Source organism: Chaetodon auriga, chromosome 2, assembly GCF_051107435.1.
Source record: "Chaetodon auriga isolate fChaAug3 chromosome 2, fChaAug3.hap1, whole genome shotgun sequence".
NCBI classification, from domain to species: Eukaryota; Metazoa; Chordata; class Actinopteri; order Chaetodontiformes; family Chaetodontidae; genus Chaetodon; species Chaetodon auriga.
The window spans coordinates 24,690,319-24,707,046 of NC_135075.1; the positions used below are offsets into that span (position 1 = coordinate 24,690,319).

General features: G+C 42.1%; 2 protein-coding genes across 2 annotated transcripts in view; one reads left to right on the forward strand and one right to left on the reverse strand.

The window, feature by feature from the left end:
* Nucleotides 1-16,728, reverse strand: part of LOC143327869 (plexin-A2-like) — a 76,235-nt gene that overhangs the window by 46,639 nt on the left and 12,868 nt on the right. Inside the window, exon 3 of the mRNA XM_076742464.1 lies at nt 14,406-14,588. Coding sequence (XP_076598579.1) covers nt 14,406-14,588 — 183 coding nt within the window. The remainder of the gene's footprint in view (nt 1-14,405; nt 14,589-16,728) is intronic.
* ora1 (olfactory receptor class A related 1) overlaps nt 1-16,728 on the forward strand; it is a 105,140-nt gene that overhangs the window by 39,690 nt on the left and 48,722 nt on the right. The gene's annotated exons all lie outside the window — the stretch shown is intronic.

Genomic DNA, 16,728 nt, shown 5'->3' on the forward strand with positions numbered 1-16,728 from the left:
AACCACTGTCTTTGTTTTTTATTATGTCTCTGCATTAGTAGGCTATTAGCTCTGATGTGGTACCACAAGCTTACATGATAAAGTTTGCAATTGAGTTAAATATAATTTATTCGTTTTTTTGCACCGCCACCCTCTTGACTTGTGGTAGTGAGCTGTGGCTTAGGAATCTCTTCATTATCCATTCATGCCACCAAGAAAAGCTACATTCATTGTAAAGGTGAGATTTAGAAGAGGACAGAGAAAAAAGAAAGATGGATCAGCTGCTACTCATTCAGTAGACCAATAGGCCGGTGTGGCTCTGACCTAAATCCACCCCTGAGGTTATACCCATGACGCAGTAGAGTTTTGAAATGGCGCTCAGTGAGCTCAGCCTTCATTTGACTTTGGAATGACTTTCAGGCAGCAATCTTTTGGGGCTCATTAAATGCAAGCATGGAGAACAGATGCCCACTGGTGAAGGGTTTTCGATTCTCCTCTCCCACCTCTGCCTTCAAACAAAATGTGCTGTTGCAGTGAAGCAAACAAATAAGCAGGTCTGTCTTTGTAATAAGTGGCTTACTGATGTTGGAGCCGTCCAAAGGCGGCCCTGCGTGGATGCAAAACTGTTTGTAAAGATGTAAAGCGGCGAGTAAGCTGAAAAACCCTTTATTATTGCTGATATAAATTGCCTGTTAGTTGTATTCAATAATGAAAGTGTTTTAACTTCTCATTTACTCACCACAAAGACAAACCTCACTGTTTGTATTGCGTAATCATTGCCCAATGTGATTTGCCTCCCAAAGAACTAGATAGTGCTCCTTCAGTTTTTTATTTCACAAAAATACCTTTACTTACACTCATAAAACCCATCTTTGACTGTTGGTGTGGGAATGATGTGAATTGCATCATACAGTAATCATAACTTGACACCTGAAGTCAGAATTGTGAAATAATATAGGAAAGTCTGAATAAAGCATGATAGCTAGAGAGAGAAAAAGTGCTCATTATCTATGGAAACACAGGTTGAAGCCCTATTTAAATTCCAAGGAGACTGGATCATTAACCACGTGATGCAATTACAGTAAAGCTGAATTAATTTCTCAATCATAATAATTGAAATAAATGCAAGATAATGAGGAATTGGAGCAGAGAATTGTGGAAGTGTTGCGAAACGTCTGCGGTGCAATTATGCCAGTCTTCCCTGCATGCGTCACGACGTGCAGACTGAGGCGACCTCGCCACCCAAATCACATTTGAGTGAGGAAGATTTTGAATGCGTGCCAGGTCTGGCTCGCACACGTGGTGGCACAGCCTCGGCAGTCTCTCAATGGGGACAGTCAATCAATATGAACTGATTACATGATTGGATCCCCTGGGCACCAAAACTTCATCAATCAATCACGCCTCCACCTTCCAGGCAGCTGTGCCTCTCCAACCGTCAGCTCCGCCAGCCAAGAATGAAGAAGGGAGGGAGCAAATATGTGCAAATGTGTGTGTGTTAGCTTATGTGGGCGGGAGGGTACATACTGGGGGGTACAGAGAGGGTGGGACGGCATCTTGCTCATGCAAAAACACAAAAGTAAGTAGCACAATAGTGACATGTGATTGTCTGTTGATTCCAGATCATAAGAGGACACAGTTTGTCTCTCACAGGTCATTACCTCAACACGGAGCACAATCCTATCCTTTGAGGAGTTATTTTACGACAGATTTATCTCGGAGCTAAGCTTCTTTCTCTCTCGCTCATTGTCTGCTTTCTTTCTCGTGCCCTGTCTTCTCTTGCTCCTACTCTTCCTCCTCCTTATCCTATTCCTCCTCTCCCGTACCACAATCCCACACAGTAATGGAGCCAGTTTACATTATTTTTTTTTCCCACACTCTTCATTTCCTAAATAGCACAGATAGAAACCAGAGCATGCAAGTATTCCTGCGGTGAAACCATGTTAGAAAAACACCCAAACAATTGTCCTCGAGAAGGACCGATACTGAGCCATGTCTGTGTTTAGTCGGGTATGAGGAAGTTGAGTGAGGACCAGGGGTGCAGGAATGAGCTTAGACAAACACTGACCCATCGTGACTGATCCGCGGTGTTTGATTTCAGCGGATTTAAAAGTGGTTTTATCATTTAAAACAGGGCTGACCAGGCAGGAGACCTCTGGGAATACAACAGGTCCTCAATCTCTCCTTAAGCCCCACAGCTCCATAATGAGAGTAAGGCGGGTTTAATTGGTTTTATAATGAGCTTGCTTGCAGGAAGTGACACACAAAGTTGCACACACGCATGCACATGCTCACCTACGTACACAGGCATGCAAACAAAGACAAAGCAATGCACTTGCATGCAAACACACGTACACAAGCCGCACTCACTCTTCTGTTGGTTGCTCTCATTAAATTTGTAGTTGTAAATAGTTTGCATAATCACTTGCTTAATCAATACACTGGCATGGATTATGGCATATTAGGAACACACATCCAGTATATAACAATCCATATACAATACAATAGAATAAACTTTAACTGTAACTAACAGGACAAAGATCTCAAAGTTTTCTGTAGTTTGTTGACCATATTAATTGCATTAGCCCTGCCCTTTGTTTGGCAGGGGAATTATATAGTGTTGCCCAGAAGGGAGCATCTCAAACGCAGGATGGAGGGAGTGTGTTTTGTCATTAATGATTGACAGGGCCTACCTGTGTACAGCTGTCCTGTAAAAGTCATCTGTGTCTTATGTTGGCGGCCTACTATCTCCCCCACTGTCAACAATCCTGGTTTCTGTTTACTTAAGTCAAGTGCCCATACCAGACAGAGATATTACATATATGAACTACCATTTTGTTTTGTCATTTTAAGTATCCAGAGAAAATCCAGGAGAGATTTAATATACTTTTGTTTAAACTTAACCCCTTATAAAACCATTAATATTACTTCTTATTATACATATTGTGGATATTGTATCACTGTCTATTTTTGTCATATCGCAGATCGTTCAGTGACTGGACTGATCAGGGGTCAGATACATGCTAGAAAAGCTCAGTACGCCTTCTGTATGATTGTGCAGTATGTGTTAAAATCACTTTTGCTGCTGCTTTAACAAGACACAGAGAACAACGACTTATTTCATTCTCATTTCAGTGTCCCTTCAGCTGCCGTTGACCCTGTGAGTCATTGGATTTCAATCCACTTTGAATGGCTCATGGTTGTGTTTGCACTCAGCAGAAAAATATATATCAAAAAAATTACCCGCCCGAGGTGCATACATGAAGTGTAAACGGGGTCTTAGACGTGATATTGCTTTAAGGTCAGAATCAAGGAATACATGTTTTCCACAAACCACAAAAAAGCCTTTTAAAATTCAAGCAGACTCCCCGTGTGTGGTCTATGTCATGTAACAGAAGAGCTGAGCTGATTTGCCATTAATACCACATGTTGGTATGACCTCAGTGAGTTTCTCATTTTAGTCTCTCTTCCCACCGTCTCACAGCTGAAAAGGGTATATATATAACCCATGAATAATATTTAAGCCAATAAAAGCAATATCCTTTCTGCTGCTGAAATTCCCTTGCAGAACCTGCTATGGATATAAACAACACAGCTTAGCATTGCTTCCACAAACAGATACGTAACCTGAGCCCATGTGCTCTTAACGAAAACAGCCTCCCTTTCCCGGTTTGCATCTTAAATGCTCGGCTGCACTCTCATCCTGTGAGAGCCAAAGAAAACAAAAAAACCCCGGACTTCTAAGATGTCACTTGGCTTGAGTCGGGTTGGCTCCGCTGTAAAGCAGCCAGACCTTGCATGAGCAATACACTCACCCAAATGTCTCCCCCGTGAGTATTTGCATATGGGGTTGATTTTGAGTTTCATTTCAGGCGATGATTTTATTCATGCTGAGAGGAAGTCTACACATAAATGTCCCTGAACCCCTGATTTTCCCCTGTAGATTAGGAAACCTTGTAAGGCAGATGATTACTATGTTTATATGGTAATGGCTGTCCAATCTTAAAAAACTGTGTCCATATGTGGCCAGCCGGTCTGTGCCCTCCGAATTCACCCAGCTAACCTAAACATATGGATGATGACCCAGGAGGCATGGAACACTCTGTTCAACCAATCATTTCCAATCTGCCACTCTGACAAGGTTTCATCTGTCCCTGAAGACGGGTCTGTCCGACTTGAACTAAACATGAGGTTGGTTCACTTTCCATTCAACAACATTCTACAACAAACTTGTCTTATTCAGTGGAAATCAGTGAGTCCTCCTGCATGCAAACATCTGATTTACAGAAAAAATATTGTTTTTCATGTAAAACCACCAAAAGTAAAGAAGTCTCAACCAGGAAGCCACACATAAATCTTCCATTACAATGGGAAAGGGGCACAGAATGAAAATACACGCAAGACTAGCCCTAAAGTAGATGTACACGGATTTTGGCACAGGCTTGACTCAATATTGTGGCACAGGGCATGCAGGGACATAAGGTCCAGACAACTGGCCACCTTTAAGGTTGAGCGGCTGTGCATATGGTCCGATTGAGGATGACAGCCGAGGAGAGCGGGCATTGATTAGCCTGTATATCCATCACGGCTCTGTGAATGCTAATGAGACGAAGCTCGGGATAGAGCTGAGCTGCAGCGGCTCATGAAACTGAAGCGCGTTCAGGGGAGGGGGGGGTCACCGAGGTGGAGATGTGTATTACAGGACAGGACTAATCATTCAGCCATCACATTAACTACAGTCACAAAGAGAGGCGTATTGATCACAGCCACTACAGCCGCTGTATGCTGGCAAGTGCCCATACCTTAACATGATTACCAACTGGGTCGGAAGAGAGGTTATAGCGTGTGTGTGTGTGTGTGTGTGTGTGTGTGTGTGTGTGTGTGTGTGTGTTTTTGAGGGTTATTGTTAAAAGCCTTCCAGTTGCAGCAGCCAAATTTTCAGTTCACCCTAACCTTCAGCTGCATGGCAAGCTTCCAAGTCTTCATACCACAATTTCTACAAGTTGACCAAAGTCTCCCCTCAGTCTCTGCATGTTCACTTCTTTTCTCTCTCCTTGAGGACATGGTTTCCTGTTCTCTGTTTCCTGTCCTCCTCCGTACGCCTCCCTGTCCCTCCAATCATTCCCATTGTTTGTCAGGTTCCCATGGCCCACCAACAAAAGCAGTGGGAGGGGGACAGTGGAACAATTCATGGCACCCGTATGGTCTTCATTTTCCTGACCGCAATGCAGTCACGGTCCTCTTGTGTGTTTCCATTTATGTGACGGAGCAGGAGAAAGAAAAGAATCAGAGGGAAGAGAGGACAAAGAGAGACGGAGCGGCTAAATAAAACTGTAGTCAGGAAAAGCAGAGAGACGGACACCTTTCTGTTTTATCACAAAACTGCCTCTCTTAATACCACCGACTATTTCAGCTACCCTGAGACATCTAATGGCGTTCCGCTCTGAAGACTTCTACCCTCAGGTCCAGCTCCCTTCTTGCAGTTATGAAAATCCTTTCAATTTAGCGTCAAACACACCTATTCTGCCTGTGCCCCTCCCCCTCCTGTGAAACTCCATTCTAATGATTTCAATCACTAAATCTCCCCATCCTGTCCCCCTTAGAAACCGTGACTTTGAAAAGTCCAAGTCGTTTAGCCGTGCACTGGAGAATTTCTCCACCGGTCAGCTCTCAATAAGCCATAATGAATCCACTATTTGCACAAGAGAGTATTTGACCGAGGCTGTATTTGCCGCGAGCTTAACATTTTCAACCATTTCTAGGGAAATGCTGCAGGGTAGCTTCGGCCATTGAGGTAATGTGCTGGTCCATCTTTATTTTGTTCAACAATGTGTGCATCCTGTAAATTATATTCGCCAGCACTGAGATAATTCTCCCACAATGACCGAACAGCAAAGGCACCGGTGGCTTGCTCAAGAGCAGTGCTGATGCACCTGCAGGGATCAAATTTGTGATGCTTCAGTTACAGGACAGTTTCTCCCCTGTCGAGGCTTTTGTCTACCTAAGGTGAAATCTTCTGGCACACATTAAAGGGTTTAATCATATATTAAAATATTACTGCCAATCTTAATACACTCACTCTGTCAAAGAAGTATTCAGTTCCACTCTGCATGCCATTATAGTCCCTCTGAGCATTACTGTGCTCTGCAGAAACATTTCCTCAGAAAATCAATTCCACTCAACACCTGTTATGTGTTTGAGGCTGTCACAGGGTAAGCATAGGTATAAAGTCACTCTACAGTGTGTTTGCTGCTTACTGACTTGCAAAGCTACAGCAGAATAGAGGGAAAAATCTGCTGTCCTTCCTACAAAAAGTGGAATGGAATGTGAAACCTGAGGAGATGTGTTTGTAGTCTTTTTGGAGCTGGATAATACTAACTGATCATACTAATCTAAACCATATATAAAACTAATACTTTTGTCCGAGGATATCTTGACAGAGCGTCACTGTAGCCGAGGCAGGAATAGAAATTGTTTTGTAGTCACATGCGTTGTACTCTGTCCAATTGTATAATGCATGACCAGACTCATTTGATCCGCCTAGACAAAAGGGGAATTCATAGTTAAAGGGTTACAGTGTAGCAACAGAGCAAATAGCAGCAGCCGCTAACATGCAAATCCCTAAAAATGTCACTACACGTCAGGGCTACATGGCTAACGAAATACCATATGGAGACTTCAAGAACTGTAATTGGTCAACTTTGGCTGCTTGTGTTTTCTCCTGCATAAATCTGATACTGGTGGAAATTGCTGATAGTGAAGACAACATGGGCAAGTTGAAGAAAAAAAACAGCAATCTGCTGCTTTTCATCTAGCAAAACCATTTCCATTGCAAACCTTCTGTCGCTCTATATCACAGTGAATGAGAGAATTTAAACACAGCGACTGCATTAGTCTCCTATTCGGTAATTAGAGAAGGCAAACGTTTCCTTGGTTGCTCTAATGCACAAAGTGGATGAGAGACAGTAAACACAGTTAGTGCTGGGAATGTAATTAAAGCATGATACATACAATATGTACATCTGTGCTGCGGTGGTGCTATCAAAACCACCTACACCGTGTGTGTGCCTGTGGTTAACCCCTTGCATCATCCTGCTTCATACAAAGAGCTGCTACTCAAACACAACGATGGATATCTTTATTGATTTGAATCAATGGCTGTGAGTCACTCATTGTTTTCTAAGTGATCATCAGTAAGCTATCATGCCACATCAGTGTCTTTCTGGTTGAGGTTTTTTTTTTTTCAGTTCAGCACAAAAAACTAAGCCTTGCTAAGCTCTGTGTATAAGGTTATATCTCAGCAACCACCTGTCTGCTGCAGAGCTTTTGCACCATGAATGTTTCTCTAGCTTTTGCTGTCTTTTTTACGCTTTTGCCAGATGGTAGCTTATGTTAGCCGAGCTGTAATGTATGTATATTAAAACTACTAAGCTGTCAGTCACCAATTAGAGGAGTTCTAATACTAAAAGCAACAAGTTGTAATATCTAAACGACTGAATTGGCTGATTCCCAGTGACTCACAAAGTGACATGACCTCTGGAAAGAACCAGCAACTGCTGTACCAGACCTTCAGCATCATGTGGTTAATGTTGTGAAATGGTCACAGATTGCATGGTTTTATGCACCAAAACTGTTTGGTTAGGTTTAGGAAGAGATCATGTTTGGGTTAAAACGTTAGGTAGATGACTCAACTCGAGTGCGTTGTGTAAGTTAAAGCAAGTCAACGTGTACTTTACAAAGGCAACTGGACTTGCTTGAGGTTCTAGAAGACGTTTCCCAGGCATTTGTCCCCTCCTAAATGTCTGTGTGGATTCATTTTCTAAGATATCCAAGTTACAATCTGTTAAAGAGGTTTATTAAAATCACTGGGTTATTAAAAAGAAATAATCAATAAGTCCTTTCACTGTTCATCTAAACACCACCATCAGTTTTAAACTTTAACCCAGTCACAAACTAAACCTCTCTGCTTTAAAGGATTTGAAGTTTCCTTCAGTATGTGTTCACGCTGATTTAAATGTGTATCTCAGGCTCTGCTGGCAGATGTGTGAGCTCAGTCTTTATCAATCTTGCTCAGATTCGTTTCAGATGATCACATGAGCAGAGCCGCACCACCAAACAAATGCACATTATTGTTGCAATAAATGGTTAAAATCCATGACTGTGCTGACTGAAATGCTAATCTTGCACTCACTGGGTCCCACTAGCATTTAGCTAACAAGTGGAAACTGTGTCATCAGTGCCACTGAAAGTTGCATCTATCTACGCCTCCTGCCTTGAGACTGGAATATATTTAAATAAGGACGGGTAAGCGGTAATGGCTTTTACCTGGATTCACCTCATTAGCGTACGTCATTCAAAAAAAAAAAAAACGTTTTGTATTCAGCCCAAAGCTACCAACAGGGTCATATAACGCAGCTAAAATTAACCACATAAGGCAACAAAAGTGTCACAGATGATGATAGAAATGTCCTGTTATATCTGGACTAGGAGTGGCCTAATCGAGAGATGTTGATGGACACTTCCATATGCTGCATCGAGCCTGGGTGGTGAGACTGTTGGTTATCCCCATGACCTTTCACCCCAGTTAGACCCTTCCTGTGGCAGGCTTGACCTTTGCAATGGCCCTGCTGCCGGAGTGATTCGCTGATGGCATTTATTGTCATGCCCCATTTCCACTCAGCCTGTCCATTTGGGGGTGATGGAATAGGATTCGAGAGGTGACCCGCGCTCCTCGGAGGCTCCTGGGAGTCTGAATCATGACTGCACACTCTGTCAGTGTAATGACCAACTCTGGCCTTAAGACACTCAGCACTTAAAGCCGTAATGATAGATTTCTCACTCTCTTCACCCAAACGTGCTGTTCACCTCCTAAACACATGCAAAACGTACATTTTTGCTCTGTGTTATTCTTGGTCTACCTCCTGTTTCTTCCTAATTCTGCCCCTCTTTCCCTTTCTCACTAAAGATCTGCCTTTTTACCTCTGTCTTTATTGTTTTTTGCCGTTGCCATCCTTCTGTCTTTGTCTCTCACAGTTTCTCTTTTTCTCTCTTTCTGTGAGACAGTCTTGTCTTTTTCCCCAATGGCTCATCCAATGAAAGAGCTGCAGTGATGCTATCTGTGCTCCCAATCTGGACCCGCGTTTGTGTGTGTGTGTGTGTGGTGTCAGACAGATTGCTCTTCATAAGACTGAGGCCCCCAGGCTAATGTCACAACAGTCCTCTCACACATTTCCTCAGTCAGTTGCATGCTGTACGACTGTGCAGTAAACAGAGCCCGCGGTGCTACCGAGTCAATCCAGTTAGATCAAAGAACGAGCCTTATAGGATCTTGATTATAATATATCATTGCAGTTTGCATTTGAAATGAAACATGAAGGACAATGAGCTAAATCAACTTCATGAACCTCTCAGAAAGAGGTCATCTTATGTCTGTGATCCCAGTGTGAAGGATCCTACAGCGGTGAAGCAAATCATGTGGATGTAACACATCCACGGCGTATTTGTGTTTGGTTGCCTGCCTTATCACGTTAAAGCTGTTGTTCCGTGAGTTTTACGCCGGGATCCGACCACATGAATCTAGCCCGATTTTGAGATGATTTTGTCACGGCCGACAAATTGCCAGTGTTGTGGCTGTTTATGAACAACAATCTGGCATGTAGTTTGACATGCTAAGCAACCAGTTGTGCAGCATCTGGGACGGCTCACGACACCCCAACAAAAAGTCTAAAATCGATTTTTTTTTTTTTTTTGTCTGGACCCACCACGACATGTTGCTGTGTTCACCAATCAGCTGCTCTCTGCAGAGCAGGTAACCATGGCGAAGAGGAGGAGGGATGCTGAGGCTGCTGCTGTCAGATGGAACAATGAAACAGACGAAAAGTTCGTTGTCCATACTGTCCTCTCCATGCCACCCAGGAGCACGTCCACAGCCATCTGCCAGCATCACACACGACACCTCCGCATGTTTGACAGTTGTTTCACCCACCTCCCCGATGTCATCTGAAGTGTGCATGTTCATGAAATAAGACATGCCGTGATTGGCCTAGTCTTTCCAGTCACCCGACCAAGACAGGCCAAGAGTTTGTGAAACTGTGATCATTAGATCCGACACCGTGACCATCGTCAAAGGCAAAGATATCGTTCAGTTTGATCCCAGCATCAAGCGCGCCCTGATATTTCAAAGTTTGCATTAAGGGGTCAACATGCTTTAAACTGTTTCTCAGATTGTCAAACAGTGTCTCAGTTGCCCTCCCCTCACACCTTTCTGACATCATTGGGGGATTTTTTCTGCCAGTTTTGTAACTTTATGAAACAGATAGTCTGACTTGCTTTGTTGACCAAGTGTGTGGAATTCAGTGTAGTCTAGAGCTGAGAGGATTAATCGATTTTAGCTTCTCATATGTGAGGATTTGAGGATTTTCCTTGTCATTGATGATAGTAAGCTGGATATCTTTTGGTTTTGGATTGTTGTTTGTTGATCAAATCCTGTAAAACAAGCATTTTGGGGTACATTTTTTTCACTATTTTCTGACATTTTATGCGCAAAACGATTAATCAGTTAATTGAGAAAATAATCAGCACATTAATCAGTAACGAAAATAATCATTGGTTGCAGGCACGAAGTATTCAGGACTTTAACTTCTTTGCTTTTTAACACATAAACACAACTTCAACACAATGAATGCCTTTAAGGTGAGTCTCTCTGATGTTATGCACCATTATCTCCATTTTATCCTTCCTCGTCCTTCTCCATGACAGCAGGCTTTTTCGCTCCTCATCAGAGTGTGGCCGTCCAGAGCAGCCATAAACACTTTTGCCTTCAGACGCGGTCAGACACGTCATTTGAACTAGTTCCTTTCAACCATACCGTTGCCTTTACACTTGTCAGTACTCTGTATTCATCCTCAATCCCTGCACTTGATGATGCAAGCACGGCCGAGCAGCAGAAAAAGACTCCATCTCTTAACCAGATTAAGCTAAAAGCAGGAGAATCAAACTCGTACTTGGAACACGCAGTGACATAATTTAGATTTGAAATAAGGAATACTAAAGTTAGACTTTAAAGGATAAGGCTGGCAATATTCTATATTTTTCTCACTGTTAACAAATCCAATGAAAAGACTAAAACCAATAATGCTTTAGTCAGTCTCTTAATGCTTTTAGAATTCCCCAGCCTGTCTGGCACTCAGCCTCCTTTGTTCCTGCTGACTTAAATCTTTCAAAGGGAAAATATAAAAACTAAAGCTAAGTCATTTCCTAAAACAGCTGGGCACTGTAGTTTTTAGCAAACGTTACTCGATTGGGAGTAAAAAAGTGCATTTGTTGTGGATTATTTTCAGATGCGGATTTGGTGTGGTGGTGAGTATATAAGGCAGCAGAACGGTGTATGTGGGATGATTCAAAATAAACAACAGTGTGTGTTCATCATAATGAAGGAGCGTGTCACCCAGCGCAACAGTGTGGCTCAGTGATGTGTTTTTAATAGTCTGTGGATGGCAATGGAGGCTTGTGCTAAGCTATGTCAGGCTTTACCTACCCAGGAAATATCAATAGCATAAATTCATTGTTGTTTTTAGTCTTTTCACTGCATTTTTGACAAAGAGAAAAGTGTAGAATATCAACAGACTTATCCCTTGAATAAAGGAACGCTTAGAGTGGACTGAAACCTTGAAACCAGGAAAAAGAAACTCACAAAACATAAAATAGAATTTGAACTAAATAAAGGATAAGAAACCAATTAGACTTTTTAGACAAGTAAATTATTATTGGAAATCATTGTATTTTCTCATCAGGTGACGAAGAGTGAGAACGCTAATGGTGTTTATAAATTAATGAGCACACAGAGATTATGTTTCTAAATCAGTGAAGTGGTCCTTTAAGTACTTTGCAATGCTAAAAGCTATTCATGCCAAAATCCACCTGGACATTGTTAAACAAGTGGCACTAGAGCTGCATAATGTCCTGTTACTAATACAACTAATACAAAGGAGTTGAAGGAATAGGCATCGAGCAGTCATGGGAGGAAATTTACATCAGTTTGTCCTCATCCAGGAGCCGGTTGAAGCGCAACATGTAGCATGAAGTCTGCACCTTTGTTCAGCTGCATAATATTCCACCATGATCACCATTATATATTAAACATAACCACTTCTGCTAATTAGGCCATTAATTGATCAGATTATTGCAATAATTAGTGTTAATGAATTAAAGATCATTAATATATAAATGTACGAAGGCGGTGAGACACACAAACAGTTACGGGTGATCGGTGGTTATTTCTCACAGATAACTGACAAATGGTTGAAGCAGCCCAGACACCAGAATACAATGTTGGCCTTGTACGTTTCTGTAAACCACAGATGCTTTGTACATGTCAGACAGATAATATCAGTGTTTATACAATAGGTATCAAAGTGATGTAGTTCAAAATTACCAGGACATGTATAGGAGCTGAGGAGGGGATGGTGGTGGCGTAAGCGAACTGTGCTTATAGCAACAAAACCAAGTATTTCATGTCAAAACAGGCTCTTTTTCCATCCCTAAGCAAGTGGTTTTTGTGCCTAAATCTAACCAGACCTTCACTCTGGCACTGTCACAACATAAAATTGGAAAAGTTTCTACATGTCTGTGGGTTTGCAGAAATGCCAACATCTATTCTGGCGATTGGGTGGATGTGAGTGATGTAAGACATTAAAGGGACATTGCACCAATTGTACACATGAGGATCAGTTAACCTGCAACACAGCCTGTGAAAACAGATTTGTTAAGAGAAAGTAACTCCAACGATGTCACAGTTATGTCATCCAGGATTATCCTGTCTTTGGCTCGACAGTTGGGTCGAACAAAAAGATGCTCTAAGTTGTATTATGGGAGATGTAAGCTTGACTCCTCATACTTGGACCTAAATGTGAAGGTATCTCTGCATCTGCCTCTGCTGCATCAATTTTGACTTCTTTTTGCAGTAGGTCTCTCACAGGTCCGCAAACTTTATGGAACCGCAATATTCAACTTTAATTTTCTACTTTAGGTTTTGGTGTCGCTCCCTCAGCATAATCATTTTGCTTTAAACTCAATGTATTTTTGCTCGTGCTTCATCGGGTCAGGGATTTAGGGGAGTGACTTTAATTTTCATACAAGCTACAAAGAACGCTTCTAATGATGTTTTGAAGTGTGAAAAATTCATGTCAAGTACACAAAGATTTCATAATTTAGCATAACCCGATTTTTAGACTGAATTGCCATCTTTCATTATGTTCAAGGGAAGGTGGGCTATTTAGAAGCAGTAGCAGTTGAAAGGAGCAATTAACAGAGTTATCATAGAAATTTGTCATTTAAGAGCTGCTCTTTCTGTGACTTGATGCTTGAGGTTGATGGAACTTGTACACCGACTTCAGTCTCACCCACACATTTTATGCAATTTTAAATGAAATGTTTCTGGTACCAATTTCATTAATGTAGCTAGCTAACCTTTTAATAAGATGATTCTCCATTTTAATCCTGCCAACTAAGATGTGATTGGTTGATTGTTCGGCCAACCTGCAGAAATAGACACCGATGGGAACAACATCAGGCCTGTCTGGGCAGGAGGGCATTCACAACTGCAGGAGCCATCAGCTGCTCCCAAAACATAGTCGGCTAGTCAGTTAATTGCGGTAGATGTTTTGTACACCCATTAATAATAATAATGGTCAGTTCTTGCTAAAAAAATACTGTCGATTGTTGTTGAACGTTGGGTCGTACAGTTGAGGTTGTTTCTTTCTACAACGAAGCAGAGTGTCGCCTCGTGGTTTTGGTGGTCAACTAGTCTATTATTCTGTGAAACCCCTGGTGGGCAGTGACTCTGAGGTCTGGGATCAGTATACGTTTTGCATTATATTAAAAAATTTGAACAGGAAGATAACTGTCAGAACACACAGAGATGTCAATGGCTCACCAACAGCATCCTGAAGAAATCACTGCTGTGTTTTGAGTAGATAAATGAAGTCATTTGTCATCAAGAGAGTCTGGCTGCAACTCTTGAGAATTGCAGCAGTTCACTGTTAACTACTTAGACAATCCCGGAGTATCTGACTTCAGAGTGAAGGACAGCAGATTAAGCTTGTCTTCTGCCACAGTGTCTGTTAGAGGAAGACAAAGCTCATAATGTAAAGCAGTCACCCGCTAATCAGAAGGTTAGTGGTTTGTTTCCTGGCTCCTACATGTCAAAGTGTCCTTGGGAAAGATGCTGATCCACAGATCATTGTGGGAGTGTGTGTGAATGGTTCTTACTCCTGATGAGCAGGCGACACCTTGCATGGCAGCCTGTGCCACCAGTGTATGAATGTGTGTGTGAATGGGTGCAAGCTGAGTTGTGTATTTTTTGAGTGTTGGTAAGACTAGAAAAGCGCAATATACATGCAGTCCATTTAGTGTGTTACTGCTCTCACCTTCTTCAGCCGTCCACTCCGGGTCCCCAGGAAGACCACACTGTGTCCATTGTAGACATAGGAGGTGACAGAGGTCAGCCTCTCTCTGTTCTCGGTGTACACTGTCTGACCCGACACCAGCTGAGAACCCCCCAGGGGCTGGTTTATATCCAGGCCACAGAAGTGATCATCGATGGGAACAGGCTGCATGGAGAGAGGGAGGGATGGGGAGATGGGGTTGAGGGTGGAGATGAAGAACGCATTAAGAGCGTGAAAGCAGAGGGTTGTTTTTGGAAAAGATGAGGGGAAGAAAATGGGAGAGGAGGTTAAGGGAGGGAGGGATAGAAAACGGGAGAGAGTGAAGGGAAGGAGGAGTGAGGATGACAGTGATAAGGAGGGGAGGTGGAGGTAACGAGAGAGAGGGAAGAGCGTAAGTGGGAGCCAGAAAAATGACTGAGATCACTGTAGACACATACGAATATGAGAGGAGAACTCAAACTGACTTCTGGTAAGCATAACATGCATTAAGTGCACAATTTCCTGGGTTAAAAATGGTTACTTCAAAAGGGTTTGGCCTGCTGCGTTTATCAACAAGCCTCGGAGCGGGCGAATTTGCAGAGCGGACTAATTGCCGATGGCAAACACGAGAAATGCTGTGTATTTTGCGCCTGTTTCTGTGATTTTTAGATCGCTTGATCTGACATCACACAAACACACAGCACAAGAGATGTCAGGTTTTGATTAGGCATCAAAGAGAGCATCATGCTAAGCAGTCTTGTTACATCTACTAACATGGACCTCAAACCTTTGCTAATTGCCTGTCACTCAGTGTATAATTCTACCTTTGTAGGGCAGCTAATTTCTTACTTCACATCCCCTACTTCTTATGCACGTATTAGTCCTTACTGTGCTTTTTCTTTCATCAAGCGATGTGCCTGAGCTTTAGTGAATGTGATCAGTGAATTTGATATCACACCCAACTCTACTCTTAATGAGCCATTTTCTTTCAGGTTAGTATGTGAGCATCCGGCTCTTCACTTTTGAACCAAAACATTGTTCAAATATGTGAATATTTTTCATTTGAATAATTGTTGCATTCCTTAGTCTGAATTTGTGCTTTTTAACTTTCTAACTGCTTCGAAAGAAGCATCAGAAAATATTGGACTGTCGTTGCCTGAGGACTAATCTTACTGACTTTGGTGATGCTCTGAATTTTGCTCTAGCACTGCCATGAGGTTGACATTTTGGATTTTCAGTGAAACGACAATTTTTGGATGGATTACCGTGACATTTGGTACAGACGTTCATTGTCTTCTCAAGCTGAATTGCAATTACCACCAAATAGCCTGACAACTAACAACAGATCAGCCTCAGCTGTACTTTATGCGTAGTGCAAATGATCAGATGTTAGCATGCTAACACCACAAGCTGAGATGGCGAACATAGTAGACATTGTACCTGCTATATATCATGTTAGCATTTACATTTTGAGTGTATTAGCACCGCAAAATCAGCATTTAGTTTTGAGCAGCGACTAAGGACAGCCTCACAGAGCGTGGCTGTAGACTCTTTTGTCTTGTTACATGATTTTCTTAACATAAGCACATCTAAAAAAAATCTTGACATAAAACAGAATATATACGATGTCAGTATTCTTCTCAAAACAGCTGTATCGGTGCATCTCTAGACACACTTGGCACACACTCTTGATTTTTCACTGAGTAATTAATTGTGTAACCAAAGTAGCTCAGTATCAAATGATGTCTTAACAAAGCTGAACCATTGCATTTCATTTACAGTCCATTTTAGATCTAAAGCCCTTTGGTTAACTGCGCAGTGAGAGTTAATTATTGTATTATTATGTGTCTCTGTCCTCCCTCAGTTGCTTTATGAATAACATTACATCTTATTTGTTTGATGCCATGGTGGAATCAAAGTACATGTTGGGAACCACCAGAGCAATGGATGTGATGAATATCATTGTTTTCATGGTTGCTTTCAACCTGTTTCCATGAAAGCCTCTCATTATGCAGAATTACAGCTTTCACAAAGGCGCAGACTTGGACATTAACAAGAAAGCCCTTTTCTCAAGATCAAGAACAGGTCTCAGAGGGTTCAAATACTGCTGACAGCGACAAGAAGAAGGAAGGATATAGGGAGAGGGAGAGAAAGGGGGGAGAGGAAGAAGGCGGGAGTCAGTGCCCAATCTCCTCCAGCTCTTCTGCTCTCAGGGGATCCTGAACACCTGAATGGTGTCTTCAGCACAGCTCTCACATATTTAGCCTGCAACTTTTATTAAATCTATATCAATGCTGCTTACTACCACGTGGGTTTCATAAATGGT